This window comes from Photinus pyralis, unplaced genomic scaffold (genome assembly GCF_008802855.1).
Source record: "Photinus pyralis isolate 1611_PpyrPB1 unplaced genomic scaffold, Ppyr1.3 Ppyr1.4_LG1, whole genome shotgun sequence".
Taxonomy (NCBI): Eukaryota; Metazoa; Arthropoda; class Insecta; order Coleoptera; family Lampyridae; genus Photinus; species Photinus pyralis.
Genome location: NW_022170249.1, coordinates 38,070,841 through 38,093,369, shown reverse-complemented (window position 1 = coordinate 38,093,369; position 22,529 = coordinate 38,070,841). Strand labels below are relative to the sequence as shown.

General features: G+C 36.2%; 4 protein-coding genes across 4 annotated transcripts; 1 reads left to right on the top strand and 3 right to left on the bottom strand.

The window, feature by feature from the left end:
- Positions 1-2,747: 2,747 nt before the first annotated feature.
- Positions 2,748-5,466, bottom strand: LOC116166747. The gene is made up of 5 exons (XM_031481851.1): positions 4,379-5,466; positions 4,177-4,325; positions 3,927-4,124; positions 3,678-3,734; positions 2,748-3,627 (listed from the first exon to the last, which is right to left on the bottom strand). The coding sequence occupies exons 1-5, from the start codon at positions 5,389-5,391 to the stop codon at positions 3,455-3,457; spliced, it is 1,590 nt and encodes a 529-aa protein (XP_031337711.1). The 5' UTR covers positions 5,392-5,466; the 3' UTR covers positions 2,748-3,454.
- On the bottom strand, positions 5,393-10,282 carry LOC116160966. Its single transcript, XM_031474123.1, has 10 exons — positions 9,846-10,282; positions 8,293-8,352; positions 8,044-8,103; positions 7,480-7,707; positions 7,258-7,419; positions 6,749-6,886; positions 6,332-6,658; positions 5,795-6,247; positions 5,485-5,520; positions 5,393-5,398 (listed from the first exon to the last, which is right to left on the bottom strand). Exons 1-10 carry the CDS (start codon positions 9,882-9,884, stop codon positions 5,393-5,395), a joined length of 1,509 nt encoding a protein of 502 aa, XP_031329983.1. The 5' UTR covers positions 9,885-10,282.
- Positions 10,283-13,975: 3,693 nt separating this feature from the next.
- Positions 13,976-15,336, bottom strand: LOC116160307. Its single transcript, XM_031473493.1, has 2 exons — positions 14,660-15,336; positions 13,976-14,576 (listed from the first exon to the last, which is right to left on the bottom strand). Exons 1-2 carry the CDS (start codon positions 14,848-14,850, stop codon positions 14,435-14,437), a joined length of 333 nt encoding a protein of 110 aa, XP_031329353.1. The 5' UTR covers positions 14,851-15,336; the 3' UTR covers positions 13,976-14,434.
- Positions 15,337-17,581: 2,245 nt separating this feature from the next.
- LOC116182647 lies at positions 17,582-22,482 on the top strand. The gene is made up of 3 exons (XM_031503190.1): positions 17,582-18,700; positions 18,895-19,089; positions 20,901-22,482. Exon 3 carries the CDS (start codon positions 20,973-20,975, stop codon positions 21,900-21,902), a length of 930 nt encoding a protein of 309 aa, XP_031359050.1. The 5' UTR covers positions 17,582-18,700; positions 18,895-19,089; positions 20,901-20,972; the 3' UTR covers positions 21,903-22,482.
- The last annotated feature ends 47 nt before the right edge of the window (positions 22,483-22,529 follow it).

Genomic DNA, 22,529 nt, shown 5'->3' with positions numbered 1-22,529 from the left:
GAACAAAATATGTAATTTTAGTTTTAATCGCCAAATCTGTCGGTACTTACCACTGCAAATGATGATCTCCTATACCCACCTATATCTGCTAAATTATTTCCACTTCTTCGTCGTCTGTCGCGGGCGGCTTTTTTCTTATTTTGCAGAAGGATGTACAATAGCATGCCCGTGCTACAGATTAAGAGGGCCGTAACAAAAATTGCCCACAAATGATAAATTATTTGTAGAGTAACTTCAAACTCCATTATGACAGACTAACTAGTTATAAGAAATTATGAAATATAGCTTTGTGAAATGCGCATGCCACCTGCGCGTTGTTTAATCACCCAATGGGCAGGTTATCTTTATACGGGAAAGCAACCGTCTAAGATGTTCATAAAGTTGAATTATGTTCCACTCAAAATAAACATTCTGATAAGAAGTTACAGTATACATTGTAGTAAGTTTCCATCAATAAATATTGTACTACCGAAATAAAGAATATTGTTTTTAAAACATCGGTAGAAAACGAGCTCCTAGTCATGGCTATAACATGACATTGCATAGGTATAATATAATATGGCTAAAGCTATGCCCATTTTTAAATTTTACGCAATTCGGTTCATAATCAACGGAGATCGATTTTGAATAAACATTCATCGTCAGATTCGAAATTGACCACCTTTAGAAAAAATATACGATGTCAATTTATTTATTCTACTGCATAATCTTCACAAACAATTAATGGAGCTATACATCAACAAAATGTAGTATCAGCCTTACCGTTAATTAAAATCTGTTTTGTTTTGCATTCCTTTGACCTAACAAAAATTACCTACAAAAATTTTGTTGAGTTAATTTTAATTATCATTATAGTCCAGTCAAATTAGCTCTAAAAGTAGTATAAACTGGATGTTGTCATTTCACTGAACGAAACCAAGCGTTTATGTAAAAAAATCCACTGAATCGGAAAATTATAGTTCCCCTGCCCGGAAACGCCCGGAACATATTGCTATAAACAAAAAACGAAGAAAAATGGGAAAATTTGGTGTTTTTTCACATTTGACTTCGAATATCTCGTTAACTATTGCTCTGAGGAAAAAATGAATAGAAATGAACTTGTTTAGAATAAAATTTTCTATAAGATACAGCTGGTCCGGAACGCTCATTTTCAAATGTTATTGTTTTTTATGGAAAAATGTAAAAAAAGTAATCTCGAAAATTAACACTTTGTTAATAAAGTAAAATTCATTGGATATTTTTGAAAATCCGTATTTAGTAACTTCTTTTGGTAACTAAACAATATGACAAACCAGATCACCGTAGGTTTCATACTCATTGATTAATTAAATAAACGAGTAGAAAAAGGAATGTTTTGTCTTTCAAACTGGGAGAGTACAAGAGTGTTCTCAATTTTTTTATACATAGTTTAACCCTAAAACATTCTTTTCCAATAATTGTCCCGATGATTCTTGCAAATCGACGAACATAAAAGTGAGGACATAAGCGTTGCCTGCGGTAAAAATTGGTTAAGTTATTACACTTACATACAAACACAACGCAGACCTAACTCATTAACCTCCTCGCGATGTTGCCATATTTCGGAGGTAAGATGGGTGTATGAATGGATGGAGGCTAGTACTGCATACACTTAACTAATTGCTGTATATGTGTATAAAATTGAACTGCCCTCTACCGGTCAACGTTTCAACTTCACAGTATCAGGCTACGTGTGTATGGTACGAACTCGCCTCCATCTAAAATTTTGCGAGGCGCCTCCTAACGGTCCATTCTTGCAATTGAATTTGATATACATGGGGGTTCCTACTCGCCTCCGGAATTACGTTCTCGCCTCCGGTTTTGGAGGCGGATACTCCCAACGTATATGTACATACGGAGGCGAGTACGATACGTAGGCATATATATATATTTATATATATATAAATATATATATGTATAAGGTAATTCGCTGTCACTTCACAGTTAAAACATATGACGACCCGACTTCACTCACTACTTGTGAATTTTATTTAATATATCTTTGCATTTCTCTGTTGAGGGGACCCCATGTAATCCAAATTTCAGAGAGGGGAAAGCAATTTTTGCAAAAAAAATCGTATTTATAAAGTTTTAAACTTTAAATGCGTTGTTTACTTCACGGGATATATAATTTTGTTAGTTACTTGTCGGACGAAGTCACTTCAATGCAGTGTTGCATCATTTGTGAAGTCGGAAGGTACGATTAATCTCCCATTTCTGATATATGCGGTTGGCTCATATTCTTCTATGATTACATTATATTACTATTATTATTAGCCAAAATCCACAAAACCATATTGTTTGCTGATGATGACAGCATTGTAGTTAACTGAAGTTATCTAATGTATTTTATCATTATGTAAGCTAACTTATTTAATTCATTCCCTCGAAACATTTTCAATGAAACATTGAAAATGTATGAAGCAAAAATTAACGCTTATTTTGTTTTTGTTTTGATTTTAGGGCGTCGAAATCATGGTCATAATAAAACAAAATTTTGTATTTTAGGTTAACTCTATCTAGAAAGGTAAGTACTTTCTTTGTATATTACTGAACTTTCTTATCTAACATCTCTCATTTCCAGATGCAGTTATTCCCGGAACATTTGATATCCACCGCATTCCACCAAAAGGCGTTGCATATTGTTATGTCTCACTAATTTAATCGGTATTAATAATACAAAGCAATTTCTAATAAGAAATATATTTAAAGTATCAAAATATTACATGCATGTACCTACGTCTATTATTGTATATACAGTGTGTTCAAAAGATCGTGTTAAGCATGGGGATCTCGGAAACGGTAAAAGATACAGATTCGGTTAAATAGGAGAAAATGTTTAGCACAAAAATATTGGTTAACCGGTACATTAACAGTTTAAAAAATTTTATTCGTTTGGGCCCCCTAGCGGAAAAACTAATATTTTCCGTTTTCATCTTTTCCCTGTAACTTTTTTATTTGAAGAGATACCTTCAAAATTCTTTGGCATTATTAAGGCACTTTTTTACGCAGATTAATAATAATTTATTAGATTTTCAATACCTTTCCAAGTTTCGGTGTTATAACCCAAACTTATATTTTTTTAAATGTAAATAATAGGCGGCTATGGCATCAATCGAAAGTGCTCTCAATTTCCTTTCTAACGATACCATGGTTGAGATAATTTTGAAGGTATCTCTTCAAATAAAAAAGTTACAGGGAAAAGATGAAAACGGAAAATATTAGTTTTTCCGCTATGGGGCCCAAACGAATAAAATTTTTTAAACTGTTAATGTACCGGTTAACCAATATTTTTGTGCTAAACATTTTCTCCCATTTAACCGAATCTGTATCTTTTACCGTTTCCGAGATCCCCATGCTTAACACGATCTTTTGGACATACTATATATTATATAAGTGCAGTGATTATAAAACTTAACCAAAAACAAGATAGTTTTTAAGTAGTTGTTTTTATTAAATGTTGCAATTTGGATTTCACTTGCGCTGGAGATCTTTTACTACCCATCTTCTTAATGAAATCTAAGATTTGTTGTTGGGGTGGATAGATTTTCTTTTTAATAAAATTTCCGAACGTTTTTGATACCTGATTTATTTCATGTGCGGTCCAACCTAAAAAAATGCACCTTAAAAGTTTGAATTCATTAAAAAGGAAACCTTACTCTTTTTTTGTATTTTTTGTTTTTTTGGTTCTTGCTCATCTGTATCAGAGTCCAAATCTAAAAGTCAATTTTATAAAAATTCAAAACCAAAAAATACCTTGTTTGTAAGAAATTGTATGATTTGTTACATAATAAGGAATACCTATTCAAAATCAATGCTGTTACGTTGTTAAATGTACTACACAGTACCGCGTCACTGACACGGAATCTTTTTTGATAGTACTATCTAATAATAAAATGTATGATCACCTTGAACACTGCAAGTTCGATTATGATGTAAATTAATAGATCTGGGAGCTAGATCTTTTTTTGGTGTCGCTCCCTCGTCAATGAAGTCCGAAGCAGTGGACGTGGAAGCAATGTCTTTTTTTGATTTCTCTCCCTCATCAATAAAATCCGTAGCAGCGGATGTAGAACCAATACTTTCTTTTCTTGGCATGGCACGTTCTAAAAAGTTATAAAAATTGCACTGAAAGAATGTTGCTAAACATTTTGTTACCTTCAACATTTTCTTCAGCGTATTCTGTATTTTCGTCAAATTCGATCTGAGATAATGTTTTTCCCTTAAATTCTGTAGGTAAGGATCCTTTTTCCATCATAAGTAGCAACTTTGAAACTTTGGCAGTTTGGTATATGTCCACTGGCAGTCTACATACGGTAAGTATATAATACAATACAACAAATTTTAAATGTCCACTTACTCATAGAAATCGGCATGCGTTTTTTCCGTGTGACCCATAAATTTGGAAAACTGAGCAATATCTTCTTTTGACAGATTTAATATTTGTGTGACCGTGGCAATGTGTTTTCTTAATTTGTTACTAGAAATTGCTTCGGGATACTCTAATTTAATTTTGCTACAAAGGTATCTTATTGCAACGTCCCCCTGACCCCACTTAATTTTGCTCTGTGGTATCGCAAAAACATACTCATTTTTCTCCAACATGTATTTTTTACGGTGTTCTAATAATACGTTAATATATTTTTCTAATGTTTCCGGCAATAATATTACAACTTGCCTTGAACCTTTGCCACTATTTACTATTCGTCTATACTTAGCTGTCAAAGCCTTTTCTGATTCTGTTAGGGCAGATTCAAAATCTTTCATACTAGATTTATTTTGTCTCATATAATCTTGTATTTTCAGATACTGTACATCACCAATACGTCTGCGATTAAAAAGTATTAAAAGTGACAGGGAACATTGAACTAATAGTTTATACGTATGTATGTCATCGATATGATTTACAAACTTTTTAACGCAATCTTCTGCCATTTTCAGTACTTCTTCTCTAAATATCTTTATATCATTGACTAGCGGCACAAGAAGCGGTTTATTCCATTTTTTTTCTTGCAAATCTTTATTTGCCAAACTCGAAATTTCAGTGTTCCATCTTGATATTAGTAGCTTTTTAAATTTTTTAATTTCTTGTAATAACAGTTCGGTTTCGCTTTCTGATTGGCAAGTAAATCCAGGGCTTTCCTTTAATACGAGATGAGTACATTCGTCACATATGTCTTTTAAATATGTTCCTAAATGCATGGCAAGGCTTGGAGCTTTGAATAATTTATTTGTTGGGTTATACCCAGTAATTTTTCTCGTAGCTGCCAAAAAATGATCGAAATTTTTTGGTTTTAAAATATCTTTTAAACAGCATTTAGAATCGTTAACAATTTCCCGATACGCAATTAGTAGACGCGAAAGTTCACGCATCCTAGAGCTGCAAGCATACTCTTTGCGTTCCCTTTTATGTTTTTTTAGATACGATTCTCCAAAATTGGCGATAAGAAGATCTTTCTTTGCTACTAAGGATATCTCATCTCCTTTCATGATAGAAAATACCTAAAAAAATAGATTGGGGAATAAATAGACACTTACTTTTTTAATTTTGCAAATGGGTGAGTATAAGTACTTAATAAATAAAAGCTAAGGGGTTAAGATCTAAAGGCGTTTCCATAAAGAAAGTAGATTGAGGGATAGACGAATTGACAAAGAGTGCACAATAGCTATTTTTAAAATTTTTTTTGAAAAATGCACGCAAGTATGAAAAATTATGTAAGAAGGTTAAAAAGGATTCCTATATATTCAGTTTTGCAATGCAATAAGTAATACTTACCAGTTCCTTTACATTTAATCTTGAGATTACGTTTGTGGTATCCATGGCACACGCAATTGCAGTTTGGGAGTTAGTAATATAATAATTTCGTCCATTGCTAGATAACTCTTTTCTACTGTTTTGCATAACACATAACTTCGAGTGGCGTTTTAGATACTCTTTTTGAAAAACTCCTTTGCAGTATATGCAAGGGTAATATGTCAAAGAATTTTTTTTTATTGTTTCGCGATATGGACAAATCACGCCTTCAATATACTGATCAAAGTTAGTATGATTCCTAAACAAACTGAAAGCTTGTCTCCTTTCTTTACTTTTGCGAGGATACTGTAACATCTTTTTGACTTCGTTTTCATCTCTATGGTGCGATTCCAAATGCCTTGCGAAATTTTTTGTGGCAATTTTGCATTTGCAATATTTACATAAAACTTGCTTTTTGTCATTGACATTTCTTTTCTGAAAATAAAAATTGTAAAATTGAAGATTTATCTACATAAAATTAAAAAGTAAATCTATTAAATAGAAAAAAATGCCACTGACTTGTTTTATTAGTTCATCAATGTTGAACACTCGACTTTGCGCTTCTGTATTGGAAAAATGATCGTTTTTACTTTTCGCTTTATCCTTTATTTTTTCCTTAGATTTTCTAGGAATAAAATTTTCTTTTTCAGTTTCCATTATGTCTATAACTTCGTTTTCGGAATCCTTGGTAGCAGAAGACTGGGAGCTTTCTGACGTCAAATCACTTTCACACACGTAGTCTCTATCTCGGCTATCATCGGAATCTCCAGAAATATATTTATGCTGATCAGTGTTTGTGTTTATATTGTTTTCTATTGGGTGCAATTGCAAAGAGGCAGATAAAGTCTTAAAGAAAATCAATTTAAGAGTAAACATCTAAATGCGTCCAATTTAAAAAATTATACCAAAAAAAAAATGTGCATAGCACATACTTACATCATATTCCGTTCCTGTGTTAATATCGACTATATTGTTCGTTACCAAAATAGAATCTCCAGAAATGTAGTTAAAATGATCAGTGTTTGGAGTTATATTGTTTTGCATTGAGTGACATTGGGATAAACCAAGCAAAATCTTAAAGCAGTTTAAGAGTAAACTTCTCAATACGTCGAATTGGAATATTTTTCTTTAGTCCAGGAATAATAGGTTGAAACTCGGACATGAAAGGAGATAAGCCAAATAAGCTTTAAATTATGACATTTTAGTAATTTTGTTATCAGGAGTCAGTTTTAGTGAAAAATATTTAAATAAAAAAAAAGAAATGTCCTAATTTGAACCTTATCATGAAACTCCACTTGGATTTTCGGGGAGTTTTTTCTCTATATTCTGTACTGCATCAGAACACTGTATTGCAATTTTAAGCTTATCCCCTCTCCTGTTCGGATGCACCTTCAAACTTTTGCAATGTTCCTGGGCTAACATACAAATTAATTGTATATACTCACATCAAATTCGGTTCCTGTGTTAGTATCGAGGTTTGTATCAACAATATTGTTTGTTCCAAAACTAGGATTTATAGTATCGGATTTATCTATATCACCAGTAAGTATTGGAGATATTTTATTTGTCTTACTTCGACGCCGGTCAATGCAAAATGGCGATGAATGCTTTAGGTAATTAATTTTTAATTGAAATAACTGGTATTTTATACGATATATATTCATTACCTCACTAGTTAGGGTATTGCTAGGTGTTCCGGATATAAGACTGCAATCACAGCTTTTGAGTTCACAACAGCCACTTTGTATGCGAATTTCGTCATTGATTTCAGGTATATTAACGTCAGCTCCTAATTCTGGAGAAGAATTACTTTTATTATCATTTGTTGTTTGTGTATTTTTAGGTGGTTCTAAAGGAACAGCAGCATCTAAATGAAAACTATTTTCGATCCAATCCTACAATAACAACAAGTTTTTAATAAAAAATTGTTCAAAACCCACACGTAGGTGTTACAGTCACTCACATTGTCAGAAAACTGACAATGTGCAATTTAGACAAAATTGTTGTGAAAACAGTTAATACGCTAAAGGTGGGTTTATAGCTATCCGTTTGTACGTCACCGTTGGTCCGTTACCCAATAAGGAGACAGTAAATTTTTAAATTTAAAATTTTACTGTCTCCTTATTGGTTAACGGACCAACGGAGACGTACAAACGGATAGCTATAAATCCACCTTAAGGGAGTTAGCGCGAATACTACACCAACCGCTTAACAAAATAATATCAACTTACTCTAGTTATATCCATTTTGTCAGTATTCCTAGCCGGTGGTAAATATTGCTTAGAAATTCCCTAAAAAAACAAGTGAAGTTAATGAACAAACAATCAATACCATTAACAAGTGGGTAAGTAGGTATGAAGATGGTTAAAAGATAAAAATGAAATTAAAACAAGTGGTAAAGTTTCCGCACATATAAATCCACCTTAAGGGAGTTAGCGCGAATACTACACCAACCGCTTAACAAAATAATATCAACTTACTCTAGTTATTTCCATTTTGTCAGTATTCCTAGCCGGTGGTAAATATTGCTTAGAAATTCCCTAAAAAAACAAGTGAAGTTAATGAACAAACAATCAATACCATTAACAAGTGGGTAAGTAGGTATGAAGATGGTTAAAAGATAAAAATGAAATTAAAACAAGTGGTAAAGTTTCCGCACATGTACCAACAACGATAGCGCATTTTTCATACGTGGTTTGGTACCTTGCCCCGGCAGATAAAAAGATAGCAATGCTCATGCGCATTTCAAATTTTTGTTAACGACATTAATTTTGCTTTTAATCGAGGTGCCTATAGACAAAATATCATTGAAGTACCTTAATAAATAAAAAAGTTAGCAATGGGCATGCGCATTTCAATTTTTTTAGCGGCATTAATTTTGCTTTTATTTCAGGTGCCTACATCCAAAATATCATTGAAGTACCTTAATAAATAAAAAAGTTTGCATTGCGCATGCGCATTTGAAATTTTTGTTAACGGCATTAATTTTGATTTTATTCCAGGTAACTATACACAAAATTATATTAAAATACGTTCATTAATAAAAAAAAAGTTAGCATTGCGCATGCATATATGGTAAATAAATATAGTTGTTCCAAATGATGACCAACATCGGAACAGCACAAAATTTAGTTTGGGCCCATCGAACCAGTGCGTTTTGCCGTTTCCATAGTGAAATTAGTGAATACATGATACTTTTTATCAAATTTGCGCATCATCTCGATGTTTTTTGGCAAACTCATTTTTTGCTGCACTAATCGGATACTACTATCTATCAAACGAGACATTAACGAGTTTTCTAGCACTTTCCAGTGCTGAGATCTCGGCCTTCTCTTGGACGGACGGACGGAAAAACGCCCGTAATAGCGCATTTTTTTTTCTTTGAAAAATGCGCTAAAAAGTACATTGAAAAATAGACGAACAGATGGACAAAGTGCGGCCATAAATGGGTACCTAAGTGTGAAAAAAGGCTAAGGGATTAAGACAACAAAAGACCTATCCGGTTAGACAAAGCGTGAATAATATAGCTTCTTTTAAAATTTGTTTATGTAAAATGAGTAAGTGGTAGGACTTGTACATTTAAATGGAAATCGCGCCAGCACCACATGAGCCTTCTAATTGCTTTATCTATTTCAATAAAACGATTTATCACTTGAAAGAAGAGATTATGTAGATGATAATAAGGCTAATTAATAGACACATAATGTAAACAATGTCTTATAATAAGCAAACATAAAATTTTTTTACGCGATTCTTTGACCACAATTATTTACCTATTTCAAACCAAACTCAAAATGAACCGCAAGTTACCTTAAGATCTCCTACAGACTCTCCTCTTGCAAATGGTGTATCATGTATTAAGATACCTTGAGGTTTTCGAAAAATTTGCTCATTTTTTTGCAGGCGAGATTTCCCATTTAAATGAGAGAACTCGACCACTACTCAACGCCCACCTTAAAATTAAAATTAAAAGACATGAAACAAAATATAACCAAAAACTTAAAATTAGATAGCTGACATCTCAAAAACTTACCATTGCTTTGTGAAAAATTTTCTTCGTTCTGGAATTCATGTTTTCAAAGACCAAATGTATAAAAAAGAACGTAAAAATGTGCACGTCTTCACTTCACGCTAACGGTTTGAGAATAAATGCGTCGTTGTCAAATGTCCTACTCTCGATGAAGTGACTTCACGGAAAATTTCGCTAAATACGCGTTGAAGTGATTTCGTGTGGTCCGTAATTTATCATATATACGACAGTGGCGACTTCGATATACGCCACAACTAAAAAAGATTTTTTTTGGTACCAAGTTGGCGATGTGACTTCAAACTTCGGTTTCGGCAAATGTCGGATAATGGTGTTTAGTGACGTCATGGCGCGAAAACAACGCAAAACGTTGTCACTTCACATTCTTGAAGTGACAACGTCGTATATGAAGTGACTTCGAATTGTGCGTGCCTATTTTTGAAGTGACAACGTATTGTGTGTGTGTGTGTGTGTATATATATATATATATATATATATATATATATATATATATATATTATATATATATATATAGACACACACACACACACACCACACAACACACACACACACCGTAAGTGAAAGGATTTTCGTCTTGTTTTCTTTGAACAAAAGTGCTTAGGAATTTGGTGAAGACGATATCAAAACGAGATTTACCCCCTGGTACGGTAGGTGGAAGACGTTTGAGCCTTTTTTAAGATAGAGCGATTTTGAGCGGACGACGCTATTAGAACGGTTCGATTAATAGGTAAAGTAACAGGGTGGTTACAGCCTAATACAGTTTGGCATATAGATTCTAGCATAAACTAAAAAGATATGGGATTTGCATAAACGATGCCCATTGATGGTTTTTCTCGGCACATAATATGGTTACATGCAGATCGGACTTCTAGTAACCCTAAAGTGATAGCAGGGTTTCTGCAATTATGCGGTTAGGAGGATGTCCACACACAATTCGGGCTGATATGGGCACGGAGAATGGTACAGTAGAGGCAATACAAACTGTAAAAAGAAAACTGTAATTAACCTTTCACAAGACTAAGCGGTCTAAAAATCTTTAAATAAGTTGAGTAGGTAAGTAGTAAGTAAATCAGGTGACCTGAAACTCAGCAAGGGTTAATTTGGGAAAAGACCTTTCTATATCATTAACCCCTATGTATACACGGTGTCCATTTTTTGAGTGCCACTATGGGGATCTCACTTATCTTAAGAAATAGAAACTTGGTTAAATGGAGGCAAAGTTGCACATTTCCGTCACGTCGACGATGGTGTATTGTCACTTAGTGCCGACAGGGAGCCACGAAGTGAAGATCCCATATCTTCTTGCATTGACTCCGACTCTTACTGTCGGCGCAAAAAGTATGTGCACCCGAGTTTAAAAATTAATAAAAAAATAACCAGTTGACCTATTTTAATGGGAGGGGTATCAAATTAAAGCTCGTTTAATTTTGCGTTGATTAGGCCTAAAGGATATTTTTTCCATAAAATTTAACTACATTTAGAACGCATAACGTGCAAAAAATGCCCCTTTTTTGTGATATTTCTCGTTCCGGTCAAGTTTGGAGTCGAATAAAACGAAAACCACCCCATGAAATCGCTTCAAATTTTAGTATGCTATGCATTGAACATTTCTAAATAAGTAGTTAAAATTTTAGTACGAAAATCGAATTTTTATAGAGGCTAGAGCCATTTATGTAAGTTCCGATTTTATCAGAAACGGGAGGTCGCACGAACTTTTAAAGTACATCGATATCAGCGACTTATTGTCAATAAAACAATAGATGTACTTTTAAAACTATAATTTGATTAAGTTTGTCATAAACATTTTTTTATTTTTTGGAGTTTTTCGCTTTGCATGTCGCGTGTATCCAGATGCATGTGAAGGATGCGCGCGAACTCCCAGTCCATTAGAATGTTACTCGCCCATGCATCTTTCTTATACGAAAGTAGGCGATCATTTTTCACAAGGCTCAATGCCAAAAAAATGTTATCAACAAAAATTTGAAAATACCAGGCAAAATGTTTTGAGAAAGGAGAGTAAAACATTAATTATATGAGAAAGTTTAATTATACATAGGTAATAAACATTTTTCACAAATTATAATGGTCTTACAATCAATTTATAATTATATACATGGGCAGTGGAAATTACAATAAAATAAAAATACTAGCATTTCCTCAGCAAGTCTAAAAACTATCGTCTAAGGTTCCATCTAAATCTATCTCACTTTCTTCGGAATCAGAATCGCCGACGTTGATAATAAGGGGTTGCACTTCAATCATATCTTCAATTAAATGATCTTTCTCCCAATAATAGTTTTCAATTTTTTGGGCATGTTTAATGCAGCTTTTCCATAATTCGGGAGTTACTGACCTCAGTGTTTCTTGGCAAAGCTTCATCATTACATCCATGCTAATTCCATTTTTGGCCGCGTTTTCTTTATTAATTTTTGCTATGCGGTTTTTCACGTACGCCCATATCAATTCAATTGCGTTTAATTCACAATGCGCCACGGGTAACCATACTAATTGTACGTCTGGTCGAATTTCCTTGAGAATAATTTCTAACTTCTTTTGTGAAGTTGTAATGTACGAGTAGGGTAGTAGGGCTGGTTCTGGACCAGCCACCTGGTGGTGTCCTTGGAAAGTAGGTCAAGGTGACAGCCACCTGGTGGTGACCTTGGAAAGTAGGTCAAGGTGAGGTTCAAAGGTCGCCTGTCACGTGGCGGTGACCTTGGAAAGTAGGTCAAGGATGATGGCCACTGCCCCCCCCCCCAAGTGTCATATTTCAAATTCAAGGTTAACTTTTTGTGTGTCATATTTCATTTCCAAGGTCAAGTGTCATATTTCATTTTCTAAATCACTTTTTGTAGTGTAGTATTTAATTTTCAAGGTCAATTTTTTGGTTTCATATTTCCTTTCCAACAGTCTCTCCTATCCCCCTCCAATTGATTACCATGCTGAGGTTTCAGATTCAAGGATTCTCATTTATTATAAAATGTTTCTTTGTGAAGCTTTGAATTCATTAAGTAAAGTTTCATCATCACTACTAAACGTCTAAACATGAGCCACGTACACGTACGACGCATATCTCGAGGTGGCATGATTGGAAGGATTTCATCTCGAAAAGATATGAAGAGGAGAGTAGACAGTTTTTTATCTCGAGAAGATAGGAAGAGGAGACTGGAAACGTTAGTTCAACGTATTAGTGTTAAAGTTAGACTTGGAAGTATTTGTTACCAATCGAAAAATGGCTAAACTGATGATAAACGATGAAGTGACGCAAATCAACGTGAATTTGCCGATAGATAGTGAAATTCAAGAAAGAATGGGAAAACTAGCGATAAAGTAAAGTGCGTGTGGTGCTGGGGAAATAATAGTAATAATAATCATAATAATGTTAGATTTTTGTTTTGTTTTTTATTTGTGCTTTTCAGTTTATAGCTTGCTTATTTTAAAAATTAATTAGAAATTTGTTCGATATTATTGAATGGTTGAAATATATATCGTAATAAATGGACTCTTATAAATTGCCACTGTTGTTATTGTGTGTTTTTACTGAGCATGAAGATACGTGCAATAAAAAAAAAAAGGAGTTGCCATTTTTATTTTAATACCTTAAGACGTAATTCAAATGTATGCTCTATTGTCTTAGATTCTATTGACTTTGAATTTGCATGATGGTTGAAATATATGGCAATAAATGATCTTTTAGTTATTCACTTCTATTCTTGTGTGTACACCTGTACCTGCAAGAGCAAATAGGTATCATGGAAACGCATGTTTTAGCATAGCAATTTACTAGGTTCTACCAAGTTAAGTGTCGTTGGATAAACCGAGCGCGACTTTCATCATACCGTTCAATTTCTTTATCACTTTCCATAGTAATCAATGTATTCCAATTGAAGTGACACTTTGAATGAATACAGAACACTCAGATCACGTTTTCAAATACACCAACTTGAATTCCCCTTTGCTGTCCCTGAAATGAAAGTGATGCGTGAGTGGAGATATGCACACTCTACTATGAATAATAAAAACAGTACAATTAATTATTTATTTAATATATACTTACTAGTATTATTATTCTACAAAAATATACAAGAACTTATTAAATATCTACCCTAAAATTACAAAAATTAAAATTAGCCTTAAAATTAACCGCGCACACCCACACACTCACACGTTTAAGTCATTTATTGCCCTTATAAATTCTTCGGCACCTCTGAGATTCGTACGTGCTACCTCCAAGTTGCCGTTCGTCTCAAATAGGTCGACCTGCAATTGGGCCGCCCTATTTGAGAGCATGGCTTCACTTTGTGTGTAGCACGCATGTAGCTCCTGCAGCCACTGCAGCGTGTTTTGTTTTAGCTCCCGCAGATTGGTTGGCGGGAGCATCATCATCTGCGGTGGCTGTGGTGGCTGCTGCTGCTGCTGTCTCGGCTGCGGCTGCTGTCTCAGCTGCTGCTGCTGCCGGCGTCCACTTGCAGTACGCCGATGTTGCTGCGATGGTGGTGGTGGCAGAAGCTGTTGAGGGGCCTGCACAGGTGGTTGCGTGGGTGGTGGTAGTGCCGGCTGCTGCTGCTGGCGTGACCTCACTTCTTGCACCCTTGCAGCTTTTTGAGGGGGGCCTGGGCGGCATTTGTCTCCTCCCGACGCAGCATATTTAAGTCTTTGCCGCCAAACTGCTGAGGTGGCCGCTGCACCACGGCGGCTGCTTCAGTTGGCGGCGTAATGCTATTAAAAATTAAATTACGTATTAGTAATGTTTGTGCAATAATGTAATCACAAAGCAAAGATACGATTTAATATGTACTTACTTTTCAAAAAGTGGCCCAAACTCGTCCTCAATGTCACTATCTGCCAGCGAAATTACGGGCGTTGGGGGTCGTGGTTCCGATGTTGTCGCTACACTCCTCGGCTGTTGCGATGCCTGCAGGAGAATATCCTGCAGGATGCTTATAGGTGGATTCGGAGCACCAGCGGAATTGTTGTTAGTTGATAGTTTCATTTTGTGGTAATTATTAACTTGTCACACTCGCGTAAGAACTGAATACTAAAAACGAAATGCTGCGCGTATATATGTCCATAGGTTTGCGAACGTTAGCAACGCGGGAGGAAATGATAAGGGTAATGAACTAGCACAAGCCGATGTGACCAGTTGACATAAGCAGAGAGCTGATGGGAAAATAAACTTGTGAAGTCAAGGGTTCCTCGTTTCTGCTAACGAGATCCGAGAATGACACTGATTAATATCTGAGACGTTCGAAATATTAGACGACAAGCGGATGTGGTCAACTCACATAAGCAAAGTTATTGAACTGTCACATTAGCAGGTGTATTAGACGATTGAAGGTCAAATATTTTAGATAATTAAATTGGGTGGTTTTCGGAAAACTAGATTTTGGGTGTCATATTTCATTTTCGAGACCACTTTTTTTTGGGGTGTCATATTTCATTTCCAAGGTCAAGTCATATTTCATTTTTGGGGTGTCATATTACATTTCCAAGGTCACCTGTTTTTTGGTCTCATATTTTATTTTCAAGGTCAAGTGTCATATTTCATTTTCAAGGTCACCCTGGTTTTTTTTGTGTCAAATTACATTTTCAAGGTCAACTTTTTTTCGGGCTCATATTTCATTCCCAAGGGTCATATTTCATTTTCAAGGTCACACTTTTCTTTGGGGTCTTATTTCATTTTCAAGAACACATTTTTTTGTCTCATGTTGCATTTGCTAGATACAGTGTCATATTTCCTTTTCAGGGTCACTTTTTTTTGGGGTGTCATGTTTCATTTTCAAGGTCAACTCGGTTTTTTTCTTCAAATTTCATTTGGTGTCAAATTACATTTTCAAGGTTAACTTTTTTTCGGACAAAAAAGTTAACCTTGGATATGAAATATGACACTTGACCTTGGAAATGAAATATGACACAAAAAGTTAACCTTGAATTTGAAATATGACACTTGGGGGGGCAGTGGCCATCATCCTTGACCTACTTTCCAAGGTCACCGCCACGTGACAGGCGACCTTTGAACCTCACCTTGATCCACTTTCCAAGGTCACCACCAGGTGGCTGTCACCTTCACCTACTTTCCAAGGTCACCACCAGGTGGCTGGTCCAGAACCGGCCCTACTACCCTACTAGTACGGTTTTCCTAAAGCGATAAGGGCACTTTTGGTTAAATATTTAAAATCAGTCGCAGATGAATTGCATATGCACTATTTTTCGTAGAGTGTTGGCACACATTTCCGGAAAATAATTCAAGTTCTCTTCCAGTTTTTCCTTCAGGCTTTGTATGGTCGGAAATTATTTATTTATATAAAAACTGTGTAGATTGTCGAATAACTCCGCGAGTAAATTCATCAACATGGATGGATGGGCGCCCAATTTCTGTACGTTGTCTTTTAACGTTTTCGTTATTATCTGAACTGGAACCAACTGTTTTTACTGATCTTAGCGACACTCCAAGACACTCAGATACTTTACGATAAACTGGATAACGTTTATCACCACACTGTTCTCTTTCAGTTTTAAAAAACGCAATCGCACTTAAAATCATTGCAATTTCACATTGTGTAAAACATGGTCTGGGAGGCATTTTCGAATGCAGCTCGGATCACGATCTCAATTCAAAAGTGAAACGGTAATAGTAGGTACTGCTTACATTATATACTCCTACATTACACAAAACTTTTTGAACTTTCCAAAATAATTGCAAATTGATTATTATACCCCCTCATTAATATCATTTGAAAATATTTTCCCAAACAAACGTAAATTGCTTTAATTAAATTGTGGTTAATTGATCGTAAGACCATTATAATATCATCGGAAATTTGTGAAAAATGTGTATTACCTACCCAGACAGCACCAAACGTTCGGCGAACGTTTATTTTATAGCCAAATAATGCCCCAACGTCCCGGGACTTTAAATGAACGTTCAAAGGACGTATTTTAAAGGTTGTCCCAGGGACGAACTGAGGCAAATGTCTTGCGAACGTTCATTATAAGTCTCATGTCTGTTAAGATACAGGGAACGTTCTCTGGACGTTTTTAAATTGTATAGTAAAACCTACCTTTATAATTCTTGAATTGGTATAGAATGTAATAAAGTGTCTATAGAAACAACGCTAATTAAAATTTCAAACTTTGACCGGCTACAACTATAATTCAATTTGAAAAGCCAATCATGAACGAGGACGAAGTTATATATGCCAGCACCCCTAATCACGCATACGCCACTGGAGGGATCCCATTCCACATTGATAAAACTAGAAGAACCTCTAAGTTGCACTTTTCTCGCATCTAATCTTTTTTCGCCAAATGTTATATAAGTGTGATAAATAACGGTGTTCCGCATAATTGCACTTTTTCCGTACTTTATCTTTTGAAATCATTGTTAATCATATTTAGATATCTTACGAAAACTGTTAAATAAGTAATTATCAAACTTTATCTTTTCATTCCAATAATTATCTCTTAAATAGTATATAAGCTTACCTATTTTAAGGAAGAGGACTTTTTCTAAGCTTCAGTTGTTACCTGCGTTGCTTCAATGCTTCATCAATAAACGTATTAAAGCAAATGAGTAATTAATTCGGAGTTGGAAGAACGTCAACACGTAATTTACACACGAAGGACAGCCGACTCGACTGACGATCAACGAACGGTTCCATTCCATTTTCGTTTAGGTAATATCCATGTTTTTTGGTTTGTCCGCCATTATAATTCGACATCCAATCCGAAGACATTTATAGAATACTAAGTAGTTCGCCTCGCTCGAACTCCAGCCACGAGTTTAAAAGTACTTATATAATTTAAAAAGAAAAACTTTTTACCCCCAATTACCCTAAACGGTCTCCGCCACTGTCGTGATGTCAGTCCCCGTTAGGAATGAGTATCTAACCTCATTCGTCTCCTCGTGCTCGCCGCGTTTAGATCCTTTGTTCTTTAATCTACAGGTTTTTTCTTTCAATTGAAAATGGGAAAGTCTAAGAGACGACGTTCTCGTAGCAGGGGTAGTGATACTGAGCCTCTTAAGGCCGGAAATTTATTGAAACGGTTGCACCGTTTGGAAAGAAAATTGGCGAACTACCAACACAAAGGCAGACGAGAACATTCTCACTCTCCGGGCGACGCTTCACGTCCCTCGTCAAGCAGGCGCTCCCGATCTAGATCTCGACGATGTTTTCCGGATCATCAACCTCGAGATAAGTTTGCTTCATTAAGTAAAACAGATCAGACATATTCGTTGAGGATGACGAGCATTTCACCAGCTTCTAGTCGTTCACGCTCGCCTAGCTGTTATCCTAGAATGCGCATTAGCTCTCCCTCTTCAGGCGAGAGAGTTTTGCACTCGCCAGAGGCAGGTCGTCATCACGACCCTATGTCTCCACCAAAAGTGCCTGTAGGTGAGCCTTCTGTAGATTTAAACTTGTTAGAGGGAGTGACTACTAGATCAAACGTTGACGATATTCGGGATGATGGAAGTGTTCTGGTTTTACAAGACGACCTCTCTTTAGAGGATCTATCCGAAATCGCAGTCACAGCCCAGACGTTGGAACCATATTATTGCCAATGGTCTGGCAAAGGACAGTGTTGAAGTCCTCAAGAAGCAATATTCCAACCCTGATAACTGTGTGCATCTTCTCCCGCCCAAGTTGAACCCAGAGATTGCAGCCATTCTTCTTAATGATAGGTTGGCTCGGGATTCGTTTAATGCCGAAATTCATTCTGAAATAGCCACAGCTCTCTGTGCAATGGGCAAGTCCATGACACTGCTCCTTAACTCTACAGATGTTTCGAGAGAATTTCGGAATCAGCTCTTATCTCCGTTGGGGGATTCTAGTAGAGTTCTGGTAAATATTTTACACTCTATTACGGACTGTAGGCGCAAGTTAATTTTGCCAACGTTAAATAAAAATGTTAAGGATATTTTGGCAAAGTCAGTGCCAAATGAATTCCTTTTTGGAACTGATCTGTCTGAGAGCATTAAGGAAGCAAAAAATCTGCAGCTGGCGGGGAAAGATCTTAAGCTTGCACCCACTTCCAGCTTATCACAGCCTTTTGGGAAGGGGAGAGGCACTACATTCAGAAAGACTTCCACTACCACTCGTGGTATCTCTAGAGCAGAATCTCGGTCTTTAAACCGTTACGGCCCGGTTCGTCCCAGGGGACAAGCGAAACCATCTCGAGGCCACCCGTCCCAGAGACAGGGAAAGTACAGGCGCTAGAGAACCTTCAGCAGGTAAGCCCATTAGCTGGTAGATTGGCTATTTTTGCCAATAGGTGGTGTCAGATAACTGATAACCTGGTCATTCTTCAATGGATTAAGGGTTACAGCCTCCCCTTTTCTTCTTCACCTGTACAATTTACTTTCCCTAAAATTAAAGCTCTCTCTTTAGCAGAAAGGAAGGCATTCTCATATGAAATCAACAAGTTGTTGAACCAAGGAGCAATATCTAAATGCTCGCCTTGCCAGGGTCAATACATCTCTAATATTTTTTTAGTAGACAAACCAAATGGACAAAAACGTTTTATTTTAAATCTTAAGTATTTAAATACGTATTTAGAAGTGCCTCATTTTAAAATGGAAGACATTCGCACTGCATTGAGACTCATTAAAAAGGATTGTTTCTTTACTTTAATTGACCTGAAAGATGCTTATTTCCACGTAAATATCCACCCAGATCATAGAAAGTTTTTAAGGTTTGAGTATGACAATGTCTTGAACCAGTTTACGTGTTTACCCTTTGGTTTGTCATCAGCGCCTTATGTCTTTACTAAGTTGATGAAACCAGTAACTCATTGGTTGCGAACCAGGAATATCACATGTGTATGTTACTTAGACGACCTGCTAATTGTGGATTCTACATTGGAAGGTTGTCAGAAGTCCACCATTTTTACAGTAGAATTCTTGCAGTCCCTCGGTTTTACAATCAACTTTGAAAAGAGTCATTTAACCCCTAACAATTACGTTAGGTTTCTAGGTTTCATCCTTGATTCTAAACAGCTTAGAATTTCAGTACCTGCAGAGAAAAAAGAGCTTATAAAAAGGCGAACTAGGTATTTCTTAAATAAACGACGTTGCAAAATACGTGATCTAGCTCAGTACATAGGCTACTTGATTTCAGTTTGCCAGGGAGTTAAGTATGGGTGGATGTACACCAAACTTTTTGAGCGACATAAGTTTTTAGCTCTGGTTAAAAATAACTTGTGTTACTCTGCTTCAGTTACTCTCCCTTTAGAGCTTAAACCAGATTTTGAATGGTGGTTAAAGTCAATCGACTTAGCTTATAATGATATTATTAAAGATCAGTTTGAGTTAGAAATTTTTACAGACGCTTCACTGACAGGTTGGGGGGCTTGTTGTGGGAATAACAAGATTCGAGGGTGGTGGACTGCTGAGGAAAAATTATTTCACATTAATTTTTTGGAACTCTTGGCAATCTTTTTTGGGGTCAAACATTTTGCGGGTTCCATCTCTCACAGTAACATTTTACTAAGGTGTGATAATACTACTGCAGTATCTTATGTCAATAGAATGGGTAGTGTGCAACACCCAGCCTTGTCTGCTTTAGCAAAGAAACTTTGGAAGTGGTGTGAGGGAAAGGACCTGTGGCTGTTGGCTTCCTATATAAGCTCTAAAGAAAACTGGGAAGCTGATCTGGAATCAAGAAGCTTACCGTCAGACACAGAGTGGTGCCTGTCAGCAGAGGCGTTTGATCTTGTGACACGAAGACTGGGAGTCCCTGACATTGATCTCTTCGCTTCCAAAGATAATCATAAATGTGACGTTTATGTGTCTTGGTTTCAAGACCCACAGGCTCTTTACATTGATGCTTTTACGAGGTCTTGGGAGGGTTCTTACTTCTATGCGTTCCCCACCTTTGCTCTAATTTTAAGAGTAATACAAAAAATAATTAATGATAAGGCCGAGGGCATTCTTATTGTTCCAAATTGGGAAAATCAACCTTGGTTCCCAATTTTTTCGAATTTATTAGTACAAGACCCTATTTATTTGAAGCCTACTAATGACTTGTTGTTTTTACCTCACAGTCCATCACCTCACCCGTTGGCGGACAAGCTCTCTTTGTTGGCAGCCAGACTATCAGGGAGGCGTTCAAGTTGATGTCCTTACCGAATAACGTTGTGGAAACTATCCTTAAGTCACTGTCCGAAGCAACTGTCAAACAATATGGAGCAACGTACAAACGCTGGTTACCTTTCTGTGCAGATAGGGGGGTGAATCCGTATGAGGGCACACCATCTTTAGTGATGAGTTTTTTACAACATCTTTTTGATACGGAAGAAAATGCCTACGGAACATTTAATTCTCATCGCTCAGCACTATCGCTGATCACGTCAACAGATTTGTCGATTCATCCAGTCTTATGCAGATTTTTAAAGGGTATAGCAAAACTTCGACCGTCAAGACCCAGATACAATGTAGTGTGGGACCCACAAGTAGTTTTAGCGTACTTGGAGCGGCTCGCAATGGATTCGTTAAAAGCATTGTCCGAGAAGCTAATAACTCTTTTAGCACTTACAACTGCTCACCGAATACAAACTTTTTCGTTAATTCGAATAGAGAATATTATAGAATCGGGAAACGGATTTCAAATTTTGATTGAAGATAAGATCAAGACATCAGGGATAGGTAGAACCCAACCGTGTCTACACCTTCCATACTTTACAGAAAACCCAAAGCTTAGTGTCGCTACAGCTCTAAAACAATATTTGACTGCTACCAAGGGAAGGCGCACGTCAGTTAGAGACTTCCTATTTTTAACCTATAAGAAACCGTACCGCACTGCAAGCAAGCAGTCCCTTAGTAGATGGGTGAAGGATACGTTGGAAGAAGCAGGTATAGATACGAGAATCTTTAAGGCTCACTCCACTCGCCATGCTTCGACATCTAAAGCCTTTGATTTAGGTGTACCATTAGAAGTAATTCGGCAAACAGCGGGGTGGTCAACAAACTCGAAAACCTTCTGTCAGTTTTATAACAGACCTATTTCTCAGGTTGGCACACTATCAAAAGCCATATTATCATTATAATGTATATATAATACATCTTCTATTATAGAGAATAACACTTATGTCAGTCAGATGTTGACATTATGTGGATATTTCATTTAAGATTATTGTTTCACCATAGCTTTTAGTTTTCTTTTTTGAATTATATGATAGTGATAGTACCCTTCGACTGTTATTTGTTTTTTATCTGGGTTCATGTGGAAAACCACTGTCTCTAAACATCTACTTAGTATTCTATAAATGTCTTCGGATTGGATGTCGAATTATAATTACACGATCAAACGAACTCACCTGTGAAGTTCGATCGTAATTATATGAGACATCCAATCCGAAGACATTCAAACCCACCCCCCCACTCCTGTCGTTTTCCAGCACATTTTCGAAGGGTTTACCAGTTGATTTATCTTTGAACTAAATGAGGTTAGATACTCATTCCTAACGGGGACTGACATCACGACAGTGGCGGAGACCGTTTAGGGTAATTGGGGGTAAAAAGTTTTTCTTTTTAAATTATATAAGTACTTTTAAACTCGTGGCTGGAGTTCGAGCGAGGCGAACTACTTAGTATTCTATAAATGTCTTCGGATTGGATGTCTCATATAATTACGATCGAACTTCACAGGTGAGTTCGTTTGATCGTGTAATTAT